At 32.5% G+C, this 12,949-nt stretch overlaps 1 protein-coding gene across 2 annotated transcripts; it reads right to left on the bottom strand.

The window, feature by feature from the left end:
• Positions 1 to 647: 647 nt before the first annotated feature.
• On the bottom strand, positions 648 to 9,649 carry LOC126825733 (T-box-containing protein TBX6L). Of its 2 annotated transcripts, none has more exons than XM_050555505.1 (8): positions 9,503 to 9,649; positions 8,276 to 8,427; positions 7,336 to 7,513; positions 5,340 to 5,607; positions 3,991 to 4,137; positions 2,969 to 3,036; positions 2,748 to 2,809; positions 648 to 1,479 (listed from the first exon to the last, which is right to left on the bottom strand). In XM_050555505.1, exons 2-8 carry the CDS (start codon positions 8,403 to 8,405, stop codon positions 824 to 826), a joined length of 1,509 nt encoding a protein of 502 aa, XP_050411462.1. In that variant the 5' UTR covers positions 8,406 to 8,427; positions 9,503 to 9,649; the 3' UTR covers positions 648 to 823. The 2 variants fall into 2 exon arrangements, with proteins under 2 accessions (XP_050411462.1, XP_050411463.1); XM_050555506.1 differs by having other exon boundaries at positions 648 to 1,476.
• Positions 9,650 to 12,949: the final 3,300 nt, after the last annotated feature.

Below are 12,949 nucleotides of genomic sequence, written 5' to 3'. Positions count from 1 at the left end.
ATAAAGATTATTGATCATAATCATGCATTGTAGTGTTAATGTCCTTGTACAGGTGTGTGAGGGTGGGTAAGTGCTACGGCACATACAAATTATCATGGGGCCCTGGCAATCACACACTACACCACAGACATATTTTACTCCCCAACACTCTTCAAGTGTCTTCATTTTAAATATACAAGTCAAACAAAGAACATTTACTGAGAATACCAGTAGGTATTTATTACTCAAAAACAAAACAAAATTGTCCGAAGCAAAATGTACAAACAATGGCGATAGAAAACAATGTACTCTATTAAATACACGTGTTATCTGGATTTCAACTAGATAGATAATTAAATAATAAAAACTAATATATACTATATACACATTCTATAATATTATATATTACATAAATCTACATCTTTTATAAGTATAATGTATATATATCCATCATGTTTTACCTACGACTAGTTCACAGCCAACTTCTTGTATCTTTCTATATATTTGTATGTATTGAATTGTAGACTATATTACTTCTATATAACTGCACGTATTAGGCCCTTTGATATTTCCGTAATGTAATTCTTCAATATTTACATTAATTATTCAACACGTCATTTGCGGATTAAAAATCAATAGTTTAACACGATTTACTGGATACAAAAAGGTCCAAACAGCTTAATTCCTGCACCACTTATAACTGGCTCAATACTTGCGTTGGTTATTCTGACTGCGTATATCACTTACGCGGCCAGCTCCTGCCCTTCGCGTCTTGCTACGTCGACACTCGATAATAAGTTAATTTATTTAAATTCTTAAAGCGCTACTAAGAGCCATTGAGAATTCATGCCATAGGTCCAGTGAAGTTCATGTTCATCATATGCATGTTAGGGGTGAGGTGTGAGGCGTACGGCTGAGCTGACTGCATGTACGTACACGATGATAAACCAGATGATAACGATGGGTGGTGCTGAGGTGGTGTTGTTCGAATACCGTAACCATGAGAGGGAGATCCTAAACCAGATTGTCGAAGAGCACAGTCGTTGGTCTGCCCGGATAATCGACAGGGTTGCATCTGGGAGTTCATGGAGAACAGGTTGCTGGTCATTGGTTGAAGTAAACCCGTCGTGGAAGAGACTGGAAGAAAAGAACTGCTCTGAACACGACTGACTGAAGAATGGTGAGAATAATAAGACTGGTCGTTCGGCATGCAAGCTTGGTTATAAGATTTCATGGTGCTGAACTGACAGGGGTTGGGTAGATCGGGGCTGGAGTCGTGGTGCCCTCGGGGTTTCTCTAGAGGAGAAATACTTTCTGATTTGAGACAGGATGAAAGATCGCTATCACTGCCGTCTGTTGGAGAGCTGGCTGACGAATCTGTGAGTTGTTCGTTCATATCTGTTTTAGGTGTTACTGGAGGGTTGTGTGTCGACGTTTTCAGTTTCATTGAATTCGGTTCAACATCATCCAGATTCTTCAGTCGTTTAGCTGGATTTTCTACTGAAAAGATAAAGGATGACAGGTTAATAAACTAATATTATCGTAAGGGTATTTAGTGTCGTTCATGTCAATTAAGTACTGAAGAGGAATTTCGCACCTATGACAATATCGAAACTCGAGCACCAAAACTTGGGACTACCCGAGTAAGACCTACTGCAGAGTCATAATGTAATGGGTATTCAGAGGGTCGTCAAATTAACTGGTTTACAGCGTTAACATCGTGGCCTGTCATTAGGCTATTGGGTAATTATAGGGCCAATAATGTAACGACACGTGCCTATTGTTGCCTAATTTACTTGTCAGCATCATTTGAAAGGAAAGTGGCCATTGTTTTTGGGGTGTCGACAAACACAATCAAAGCATAATATAGCTCTTGTGAATAAAAGGTAGCAAAGCGGAAGAATGTGGTTATTTACATGGTGTTAAATACCATCTAATTTGTTAGTTAGTTTAATTAACTAGAAATTTAAAATTCCTCATCTGTCCAACTATTGGCGCCTATTGTATATTTCCCGCTCAAAATTCTAGATAGATTTAATAGTTTCGTAGAAAAAAAAAACCCTTGGCAGATTGTGAAAAAATTTGTTAAGAACAGTTATTGGATAATGGAAGGCAATAAGTTAGAGCTAAATTAAAATTGATTTATTTGACCTAGTATGAAAAGGTTTCTATTCCAATCGCTAAATGAGAAAAAAATGTCGGCCGTAATGTGTAGTGTTGTAAAGCTATGATAGTTGATGGAAGAAGAGAGAGAGTGAGTATACCAGGTGTTATAGAGAGACTAATCTATTTATCTAGTCGAACGTGTGAACACTTACAGTCATATTTCAGCGTCGACTCGTTGATCTAATTATGCGTCTTCATCAATATTTCAGGAAAAAGCGCTTAATCAGATCTCGCTATGGCCATGGCTTTCAAGTCGATAGCATATTGGCCGTGCGACGACAGAAAGGTGTGAAATTTCAAATCGCCGAGGAAGGAAATGCGCCTAATTTGACGAACTAAGCGAGAATTCAATCCAAAACTTCTTCACTTGAAGTGCCAAGATGCTACGAAACATCGGATTTCAAGAAAAACATTGACAATGGGCAGAAAGCGGCAGATGGGTAATTGAATAAGAACTATAGCGCCCGAGTAACGACTTTAAGCTGAGAGGTTAATAGACTACGAACTACTTTAGTATTATAAAAGGCACATTTACCTTTTTTTTTTTAGAAAATTTAACAGTGGAATAGATTTTAATATAAAAACCAATTATTCATTAATACCTTTTATGTCATCATTGCAACCATCTTCACTGTTAGGTCTTTTCAAGCTTAATCTGTGATCTCTGTAAAATTAATATCAGAATTAATAAATTATATTTGTTACTCACGTTTTATTTATTTTTTAAAAATATTTTTTTTTATTTAAATGTTTTGTTTTTAAGAACGAATGTTTTTGATACATTTAGAACATTACATTTTTTTTATTTTATTTGAATACCTACCTTCTTGCCATGCCATTATCTCTGAAGCCTTTAGCGAAAGGATTGTTGTCAATCTTTAATTGGGTGATCTGAAAAGTACAAATTTGATAACAATACTGGAATATAAATATTTATTGGGATATTTTATTAGGTTGTTTTTTAATCAAATATTCCCCAGGAAAGAATGGAGTTAGTGTATTTATGGAGGTCCTATTAACCAACGTTTTGCCAGCAGACGGTTATATTATTCAATACATGCTATTTTCACTGATTTATGGGGTTACGTTCCGAGTTAGGCAATTCAATCTGTAATTTCCAGTCGAAGGTCTCGGGGGATGTTTTCCACAGTAAGATAACTGCTGTTACAAGATAACTGTTACGGGAGAAAAGTAGCCATATTCACGCTTTCCATACAGTCTATATACGCTAAAGTGCCACTTATCACGCGACGCTTAATAACTTGCACGCAATCTCCGTTAAATTTCGCGCTATTGTTTCCTCCGCTTAATAGCAGGTGTAGATTTCAGAACGAATTGACCATCTCGTTTACATCAAAGGACACCGAAATCGAGCCCAATCTCGAATGAAATATTTACGAGGCCAACTATTTTTTGATGGAAGCATGTTAGTTCTTGACGTAGCAACCTGCAATCAACTAGGCATGCAATATAGTTTTACACTGATCACCGCGAATCACGTTACGTCATTCACTGTCATTATACACGAGGCAAATTATATTACTTATTTATGGACCCGACAAAAAGTCAAAGATCAAATTGATGAAAATAGCAAGATGGGAACGGTTCGTAAATAGGATTCATGATTTTGAAAAGAAAACGGAACAATATGTTTCACATGATTCAATATAAAAATTGTAAAATATATTCCAATATTTCTATCGCAATTCGATTCCAAAGAAAAAAATACTAATCATTTCTTTACACTTGGATTAATATTAATAATTTTATATTACGTCTAAGATTGAAGTCTTAAATGAATTCAGACCGATAAAAATGCAGTGAATGAAAAGTAGTGTGTTTTACCTGTTCGTTCTGGTAAGCTGTCACACCAATAAACATGGTTTCCTCAAAAGCAAATGTGTTGAAAGTATTCCATCTCATAGTAAATATATCATTAGCCTGCACAACGTGAACACGGGGTTGATATTTGTGCATAGAATTGAGAATCACCTGAAAAATAAAACATCTCAATAGTTAAGATTTCATCCGTAATAATTAGACTCATTTATTTAAATGATTAAGATTTGTTTTTTAAATGACGCAACTTCAAAGATGAACGACAAATTGGTTGTATTGAGTACATTTTTGGAAAAATATGCCAGTTATCTTTAGTTGATTAATAAAAGGCAACTATCGCACATAATTAATCGCATAATTTACAACTGAAGCATACTGATAAAAATATGATAATAAAGAAAGACCATATGTTCCTGTTAGCAGTTTATTAAAGCGCATCTTTTTGAATGATTACCCGTGTTTTATTGCGGTCTACATGCATTTTCCCTTGGTTTTTTTTATTCCTCTGTGAATTGAATTATTTACAGACGCTAGTATTGTATCTGATATTGTGCCAATCAGTACCATGGTATTAGAACATTAAAACGTATTTAATAAAGGAATATCGATTATCATACCGACAACTTTCAGAAAATAGCTTTAAATGATTATTCGATTGCCTCTTAATGGATAGTTCAACTTCTTTTAATGGACAAATTCTTCATTTGATCGTACAACTAGATTGGGAATTTCCTCGACGGAGGAGTCAATTACACTACTGTCAATCAACAATTTGTATCCAAAGCCAGCATCTTCATCGTTCACGTGCTTGGGGACCTCAGCACGCAGGCCAAATATCCCGTAAACCATATCAAAATTATTACTAGCCAATCAAATTTCGTAAAGATATTTTTTCGTAGAAAAACGTTTATTTCATGCGTTCAATTGCAAATAATATTTCTTATATTAATTGCGACTGAGATAGTCTTCGGTTTGAAATGAATTACTTTGGGCATTGATAAATTCGTGATGGACTTATTTTTCAATCTGTAAGCTTGCGTGAAATTATCTAGGGATTTGGCGCCTCACGCTAAGCTCTAGAGAAGTTTTAAATGAATTTAGATTCTTATTATAGTTGCCCAAACAATAACTCAGTCCTCGTTCAATATTTGTTAGGAACATCAATTTTAAAATTCAAAAATGTCTATCAAAATCTATTTTAAACTTTAATAATGGAATATTACAAAATAATAATAAAAAAAAAAATTTCAAATAGACATAAAATAATTCATATTGCCAAGAAACAAACTTTTACAACATGAAAAGATTACCCAGTTTTTTTTAGAAAAGAAAAGGAGATTATAAAATGAACTTACATGTCCGTTCTGATCCAGATTGTTATTTGTAAGTTTGAGTTTGTGGAATGGTACCGGTTGTTTCATCCAGTGCGCACCAGAAGCTGGTGAATCAGGATGAATATAAAGTCTACCAGGCATATGAGGTTCAGCTTTACCAGTTACCACCCATTCTGAGTTGTGATATTTATAACGACAATCATCAACTGGTACCAAATCAACCAACAATATATATTTAGCATGGGGATCTAAACCATCTAAACTACACTTCAAGATAGGAAACATTCGTCTACAATTAGAAAGTAGAAAACGTGGTTTCTGAATAAATATTTTCTAAATGAAAAACAAATGGTTGATTATTTATTCATAAATTAACAATAGCCTTCATTTCTATATATATATAAAAAAAGTTGTGGGTTCGCCCAAAATTGCCTCCAGGTTCAAACGAATTATAGGATTAGTCTGGCAAATTGACTAACAAAAAAATTTAGTCTGAGGGACAGATGTAGTAACTGAAGGGAGTACATTAATAATCAGTGTTACATCACTGTGTTAACAATAGACTCAACACTATATCAAACAGTATTTGTTAAAACACGGCGGTAATTACCCACTATTACCAACTTAGAAACAAGGTGTAAATTAACTTAATTTCGCGCTAGTTACAAATTATTTCTTAATATTTACACCTCAACCTTTCGGTTAAAGGACGGAAAAAGATACAGAAGGTTTTTTATTTTACTTGAGATTTGGAATCAATCGTGGAGGCTGTGTAACTTGTATTATGAATAATAAATAAATTAATATAATGTTCATGATAATTAATTAATTATTAAATATAATTTTAATAGAAGAATAATCCATGAGTCATTGCTTTTTTGAGTAGATTCTTTTGTAAGTATTGAGATAATATTTCATGAATATAAAGGCAAGCATGTTGCCAAATTGATGAGTTATTGACTGTAATTATATAGAAAAGAGAAGAGAAAAATAATTTTCACCAAGATGTTACATGACAGCCATAGTTTTATCATTCCTAAACAGAGTCCGCTGATAATATTTTTAGGTTTAAGCTAACAACTTTATTAAATGTTATTGTTCAAAATCAAATAGCCGAAAAAAAATATCAATTATTGTTTGAAAAGTATCATTCTTCCTTTTTAGTGCAAAAATGCCAAACAAGTGTTTGCCTGTTATTTATGTTCATTAATGTCTATTGAGAAACTAACGGTAAAATATCGCCTTTTGTGTGCATGCCAGGCTCTAGATCCGGGTTCTAAACAATGCATTCTCAACCCCTCGGCTAAAATGAAGCATCTGTGACCAACATTTATTTATAATGCAATAATCACGGTTGTCGTGATGTCACAAAAACTTAATTTGTTTTATTTTTTCAATTATGATTTTTTTTAATGATGTAAGGAGATATTGGATCAAATTATAAGATGTCTCATTCTTGTAAAAAGATCCCCACCCCATCCTTGATCAACTTTTATTGAAAATTTAGTAAATAATCTAAAAGTCCAAACAATTAATGATACATTATTTTTTTTTATCTTAAAATAGTTTATAAAGATTTTTATTTTATTTTTAATTTCTTCGTTGTCTTTTTGTTTTTTGACATATGTATATTAACTAATGACGGTGTGTAAAATTCTACAGAATATTGTATTGTTTAAATAAATAGAGATGTTCTCCTTTAAAGCAGACACGTGCACTCGTAAACACGGGGTGACATGAAAGGGAAATGGCATGACTTCGAACGACGGGAGACCAAGAGCTACACAAGACATCGGTAGCTTGTAATGGGTTCCGATTGACTTCTCACACAGCGAGATCTTTACTACCAACCTATTTAATAGAATCGTATTTCAAAACAATTACCTGTGCGCATGAGATACATTGTCAAATTAAGTCACCATTACAATATCATTTTCTTCAGGTAAAATTAAGAATTCAAACTAATTTCAGACGGGAAAAAAGTGTTGTAAGAAAATAAATTTGAACGAAGATTTACCTTCCAGTCTTGGTAATAATCATTTCTGTGCCGATATTGTGGAATTTCTGCCATAAATCACGGTTTTCTAAAGTTATTTTGATGTTTTTGTCGGCTGTCTCATTCTGACCACTGCCTAACATTCTTTTGGGGTCGGGAGTAGACAGATGCGGGTAGCCACCATATTGTTGAGCTTGACCTGGGAAGGAGAAACCGAAAATATAGAAATATGGTAAAGCTATGTGAATGGAGCTTATCGAAAATATAGGTTCTGTTGTAACGACACAGACATAGGCTTCATGAAATATTAATGCTGAACATATATCTACTTTACTAACAGTCATAAAAATCAAATTCTGAGTCCATGTTTGATTGATGAAAAGTGTAGATCGTAAAAATTTTCTCCAAATAATAAATAGTCTCGATGTGAACACTTGAAGAGCTAGAGAAATTCTGATAAATGTCTAAATAAGAACTGTTTTATATCCAAAATCTCGCGCTTTCTTAATCTAAGCTTCTTAAATTTCTAGTTTATTTGGCGATATTAAAAGGTGGTAAATGAGATTAGATATAAAAACGGTAGGCGTTGTATACAAATGGACCTTTTGTCCGTTTCACGGTTCGACAGATTAATCTGATTTCTAACTATTGAGGCGGTTCCCCCTTTCATCCATGAAAAGATTAGTACTGTAAGAATATTGAAAGTATTGCAGTAAAAACTAATAGATGAGAAGGAAACTTGATAACGCTATAACTTATATAACTAACTTATATTTTTAAATATCTGACAGTAGATTTTAGGAGAGAACATTTTAAATATATAACACTAACAATTTATTTTCAATATACAAATTTATATTAGTAATTTAAAAATATGCAATGTTTACACTAATAAATGCAAAATGAGTAAATACAATTACCCAAGTATAAATCTGAAATAGACAAATAATACTTTACTTACCAGCAAGGGCCATTGGATCATGAGCGGGATGCATTGGGAATCCAAATGAAAAGGCTTGTGGTGTTGGCATCAATCCATGACTAAGAGGGAAAGCTCTGGCTCTCTGGCTAAGGATATCTTCCTCATACATGATACTGTGTTCTTGTTAATATCTTTTTAAAAAAGAGAATTGTGCGTGAATAAAAGAATTTGTGCGTAGTTTGCATGTGAGAATAAATCATCGTTTTAAAAATATTGTTTACCCCTTATTCCCCGTCAAAATCGTATGAAAATTAAAGAGAAATATTTTCATTCAGGAAAAAACCCACCTTAATTAATCATATTCGCTTTAATAAAATAATCAAAATATGATAATTTAAATACGCAATATACAAAATACTACTTCTAATACACAAAACAATTAATTAATTAAGGAGGCTATTGGGTTAAGTGCAATATCCATGAAATATCCACCCGCTTAATACCACTAACCTAGAAACGATATCTTACAGTCTTATAACAATTCGTGCATATTGCATTTATTGATGATGAAATGAACAGGTCTAAATCTTCATCCACGCGTTTTACACCGGCGCATTGTTTGATCGCCCATTCACCTTTAATTAAGCATGTCTATTACAGCGGAGAATCACGAGCTAACTTGTCAATCAATTGTAATTAAAGAACAAAGACATAGTTGATGAAATTGACACCACTATGCAATATTCAATCCTTTATTGACTTTCTATCCTATAGCTGTTTCTCAACCTATTTCTTACACAAGACAAATACCATTAAATATTAACCGCATAAATCTCGGATATTTTCGTGTCACGAAATCGTTTCTAAGTGAAATAGGTTTGAATTTAGTTATAGGAATAATGCTAATAATTTCCAAAATTTTGATGACGAAATTAGAAATTACGAATATTTTTAAAGAATTCTTTAAATAGTACCTTTATTTCCATTTTGATATATATATATATATATATTTATTTTTATTGATGTAGGTTACACAAACAGCAATGATATTAATAATCTTTGTATATTCTTACTGATTAATATGGACAAGACAGAAACGTTTCCGAAGATTTGATATAAGAAAGGCTAAAAAATATTAAAAGAATATATTAAGGATGTATATTTTTAATGAAATAGACTCATGAATAGTCAATGTATCAAGGTAACCAATATATTTTTACGGCCGAAATGTAATATTTCTATTTTCGTAAAAATTTGAAAACTTACCTTTCAAAAAATAAAGAATTGTCACAATCACACTTTTTGTTAGCAGGAAGTTTTTTTTAAATGTTGAAATGAACACGGTATTATCACCTAGTAAATGTATATCACTGAAAGTCTGTATATTTCTCAAGTTGTTCTGTTAGCTTTGACTAGTTGGTGTCGAATGATGACTTGTTGACGGGCCGAGGATTTATATGTGATCGGCCAGTCGTGATGAGGTTTGTTTCAATCACCGTTAGACTCCGCCCCCTTCAATATTATTCTAGCGGTCGACCTTCAATGATTCGAGCAGCTCTAAGCCTTCTGGTGGAGACGACCTGGCGCCCAACCGCCATTGTACAATAAAAACATCGGAAGATAACTAAAGAAAACAAGACTTCCGTACTCCGAGCTTTATTCCAGGGTTGTTTTCATACACAAGTGAGAAAATCCTACGAAATTCGCGTGAAGCTTTTGTTTCAATTTGAACAGTTGTTAGCTAAAACAAAAGATGAGCCATTAACCCGGCGTCTCGGGTCGCGAGTTGGACAGAAAATATTTTTTCAGGGATTTGGGATCTGTAGTCTATTAAGCCATAGTCAAGTGTCCATTACCCCTCTCTAATTCTCTCCTGACCACTTCATTTTATTGAAACTCGTGTCAATATGTTGGTTAATATTCTAATAAGAAAAATCAACATTATTCCAAGAATGTCTGGACTCCGCCAGGCTGTCTCCCTCGACGATTGACAACTTCCTTCCTATAGATAATAACATAAACAAATTCGATCACAATAAACTAACTCATTTACTCGTTAAAATACCTCTTTTTGCAGTTTTTTTGTGTAATATTCTGTGCTCTAACTTGTGAAATTACAGCTAAAAGAATATTCCTCACACGTTTTCCATCTTTTAAACACTTCTCAGAAACTAATGTGCCAATAATTATATTTCTTTGAAACAAAAAGGAACCGGTCTTTATATCTAATTTCTGTCGCTTGCTTGAAAATATAAAATGGTGATATTTAATCATGAAAAGATTCCAATTGTTACCAATAATTCAGACAGAAAGTGTAATTTATGTTTAAGAAGAACACGTCGCCCGGTTTATCATATAATCAAATATAAGAAGTGCGTTTATTATTATACGTTACGAGCTGTAAACTCTGTACAATACTGAAAGCTATTCGAAGCTTTACATTTTTACAGTTATAAATTCAAAAACTATCAAGCATATCAAATGGTTATACTTATTTCATATCTATAGTATATAATATTTTATTCGCGTATAATGTATAAGTATAACCATTAGTAACTATTCAAATACCGTAATCAAATATCTGTTTTATGTTAAAAAAAAAAAAAAATAAAAAAAATATTGAGAATATTATAAAACGATTGATTAGTTTTTAATTTTTATGTGCTTTGAAAAAAATAATAAACATGTTTATTTTATAAATGGCGGGTATATTTAAACAAATCGTTTTGGATTAAAATTTTAGCTCAGTTTGCAGACAAGTCACTTCACTGTATATTAAAATATTTTGGGAAATTGTCTGCAAGAAAGATTGTCAAAGGGGCTTGTTTTTGTAGATATGTTTTTATTGGTAACGAGATGACTATAATATCTGATGAGATTAATGTATCGTGTTTATTTTATCTATAAAATATACATTTACTCTAGTCCTGTCCGTCCGTCAGTCAACTCGTCTGGTCGGCCGCTTATAACAGAAATTGACCACCTCTACTAATCAAATCAGTGCAGAAATTCAGACTGCTCAACCGATCACAATATTATATTGGTAAAACACTGCAGATTCACACAACTTATCTACATTGAAATCAAACTATATAAATACAATTCTTTAAATAGTTTGAAACCGTGACCTGTCTGTGTTATGAAACGTCGTTATTAAATAATAGAGCAGTAGTTATATCCATCTTGTGTTGTGTGTTTGTTATGAATATATAAATACATTTAGCTGAAACCAGATTTACTTTACATGGAATTAACTATATTATTTTATTTTATTAAAACCCGAAGCAAAATATAAAACACCCCAACAAACCCCCAATATTTATTTCATTGGACAAAAATTCACCTATCCATTGACCTCTAATTTCCACATAATATTTTCAAAGTTATTAATTGCCCTAACAAAGAAAGCTATTAATTTATCAATTTAGGGGAAACATATGATGTTTATAGTCCCAACCTAAATTCATGTCCACAGTGGTAAATAATTCTTTATTTAGTATCGTTAGGTAGTATGATATTTTGAAAATACGTATTTTTGATATGTAATTATTTTAGGTTGATTAATTAAACATAATTTTACTAATTTAAGACGTGATGAATCTTTTGCAAAATTTAACGATTCCAAAAATTTGTTTTGCTATTTACAAATAATATGGGGGATACTTTATTCATTTATTTATTATTGTGCTATGTGATATTTACAGTATAATTATAGGTGATATTCTATACACATCCTTTATTTCTAAGAGTTAAGTCAATGATCAACTTGCTATACAGTTTATTTCTGTTAGCTTAGTTCACTAGAAATCGTACACGTTGTTTCACACTTTACAGAAACAGAGGTTGGGCTATTAACTGATACTTAATAACCAATGTCTTGGATAAGTCTTCAAAAGATTTCCTAATGAAAGGTTTAATATCCATTTACATCGAAGAAAAGGAGAATTTCTATGCTTGGATATAAAATTTCTTAGTCGACAGATTTTCGTATAAACTACATTTATGGTTTGTAACAACAATCGGCACGGATATAAACGTTCTAGGTTTGTGGGGGTTCGTTAATGTATTTAGCATTTAAACCGAATTAAACGAGAATGTAGTTGAACTAGTTACGTGGATGTAGCGTAGTTTAGTTCATTGTTTTAAAGAGGGGTGGGGTATAGGATGTTTAGAACTGCGTCTAACGTGTTGTTTTATTGTTTTAATAATGCCTAGGGGTGGTGGAAGGTTAAGAATGTGAGTATTGGTTAAAATAACAGTCGAGGGAAGGGGTCTGATCATCTCCCGCCATCATAGTTTTTATAAGCAATCCGCGATCAACGACCACAGTCTATTTTCTATTGTTTATCAGTCTATTAGCTAATGCCCTCCCCTCTTCTTATATATTATACACCAGACAATTTTACCTCTCGTGCTAATCTGTGGACATCAAAAGACTGCTGAATTAGGATTTTTTTAATCGGTTTTATTTTTTTCGCACTTTATCATAGAATCCCCATTCCAGACATTAAAAATAAAATATATATAGTGACGTTCCCATATACATTTCTTATGTTTTATTACAAAGCTTAAATATTCACCACTGGAATATATTTTATTGAGAACATAGCAATTTTTCCTAAAAATATTATTACAATAATTATGCATTTAAAACCCCACAAGTAAACAAAGTTGCCCAGAAAGAACTGAATATTAAGGTTCTTTATTGTGAAA

Source organism: Patella vulgata, chromosome 6 (genome assembly GCF_932274485.2).
Source record: "Patella vulgata chromosome 6, xgPatVulg1.2, whole genome shotgun sequence".
Lineage (NCBI taxonomy): Eukaryota > Metazoa > Mollusca > Gastropoda > Patellidae > Patella > Patella vulgata.
This window is presented reverse-complemented; position numbering and strand designations above follow the sequence as displayed.

Bases quoted from the DNA above. Each gene is read 5' to 3' on its own strand.
- LOC126825733 (XM_050555505.1), bottom strand. From the start codon at position 8,405: ATGTATGAGGAAGATATCCTTAGCCAGAGAGCCAGAGCTTTCCCTCTT. The intron at 7,514-8,275 runs GTAAGTAAAGTA...TCTCCTTCCCAG, and splicing joins TGATCCAATGGCCCTTGCTG to GTCAAGCTCAACAATATGGT. The intron at 5,608-7,335 runs GTAAATCTTCGT...TTCTAATTGTAG, and splicing joins ATTATTACCAAGACTGGAAG to ACGAATGTTTCCTATCTTGA.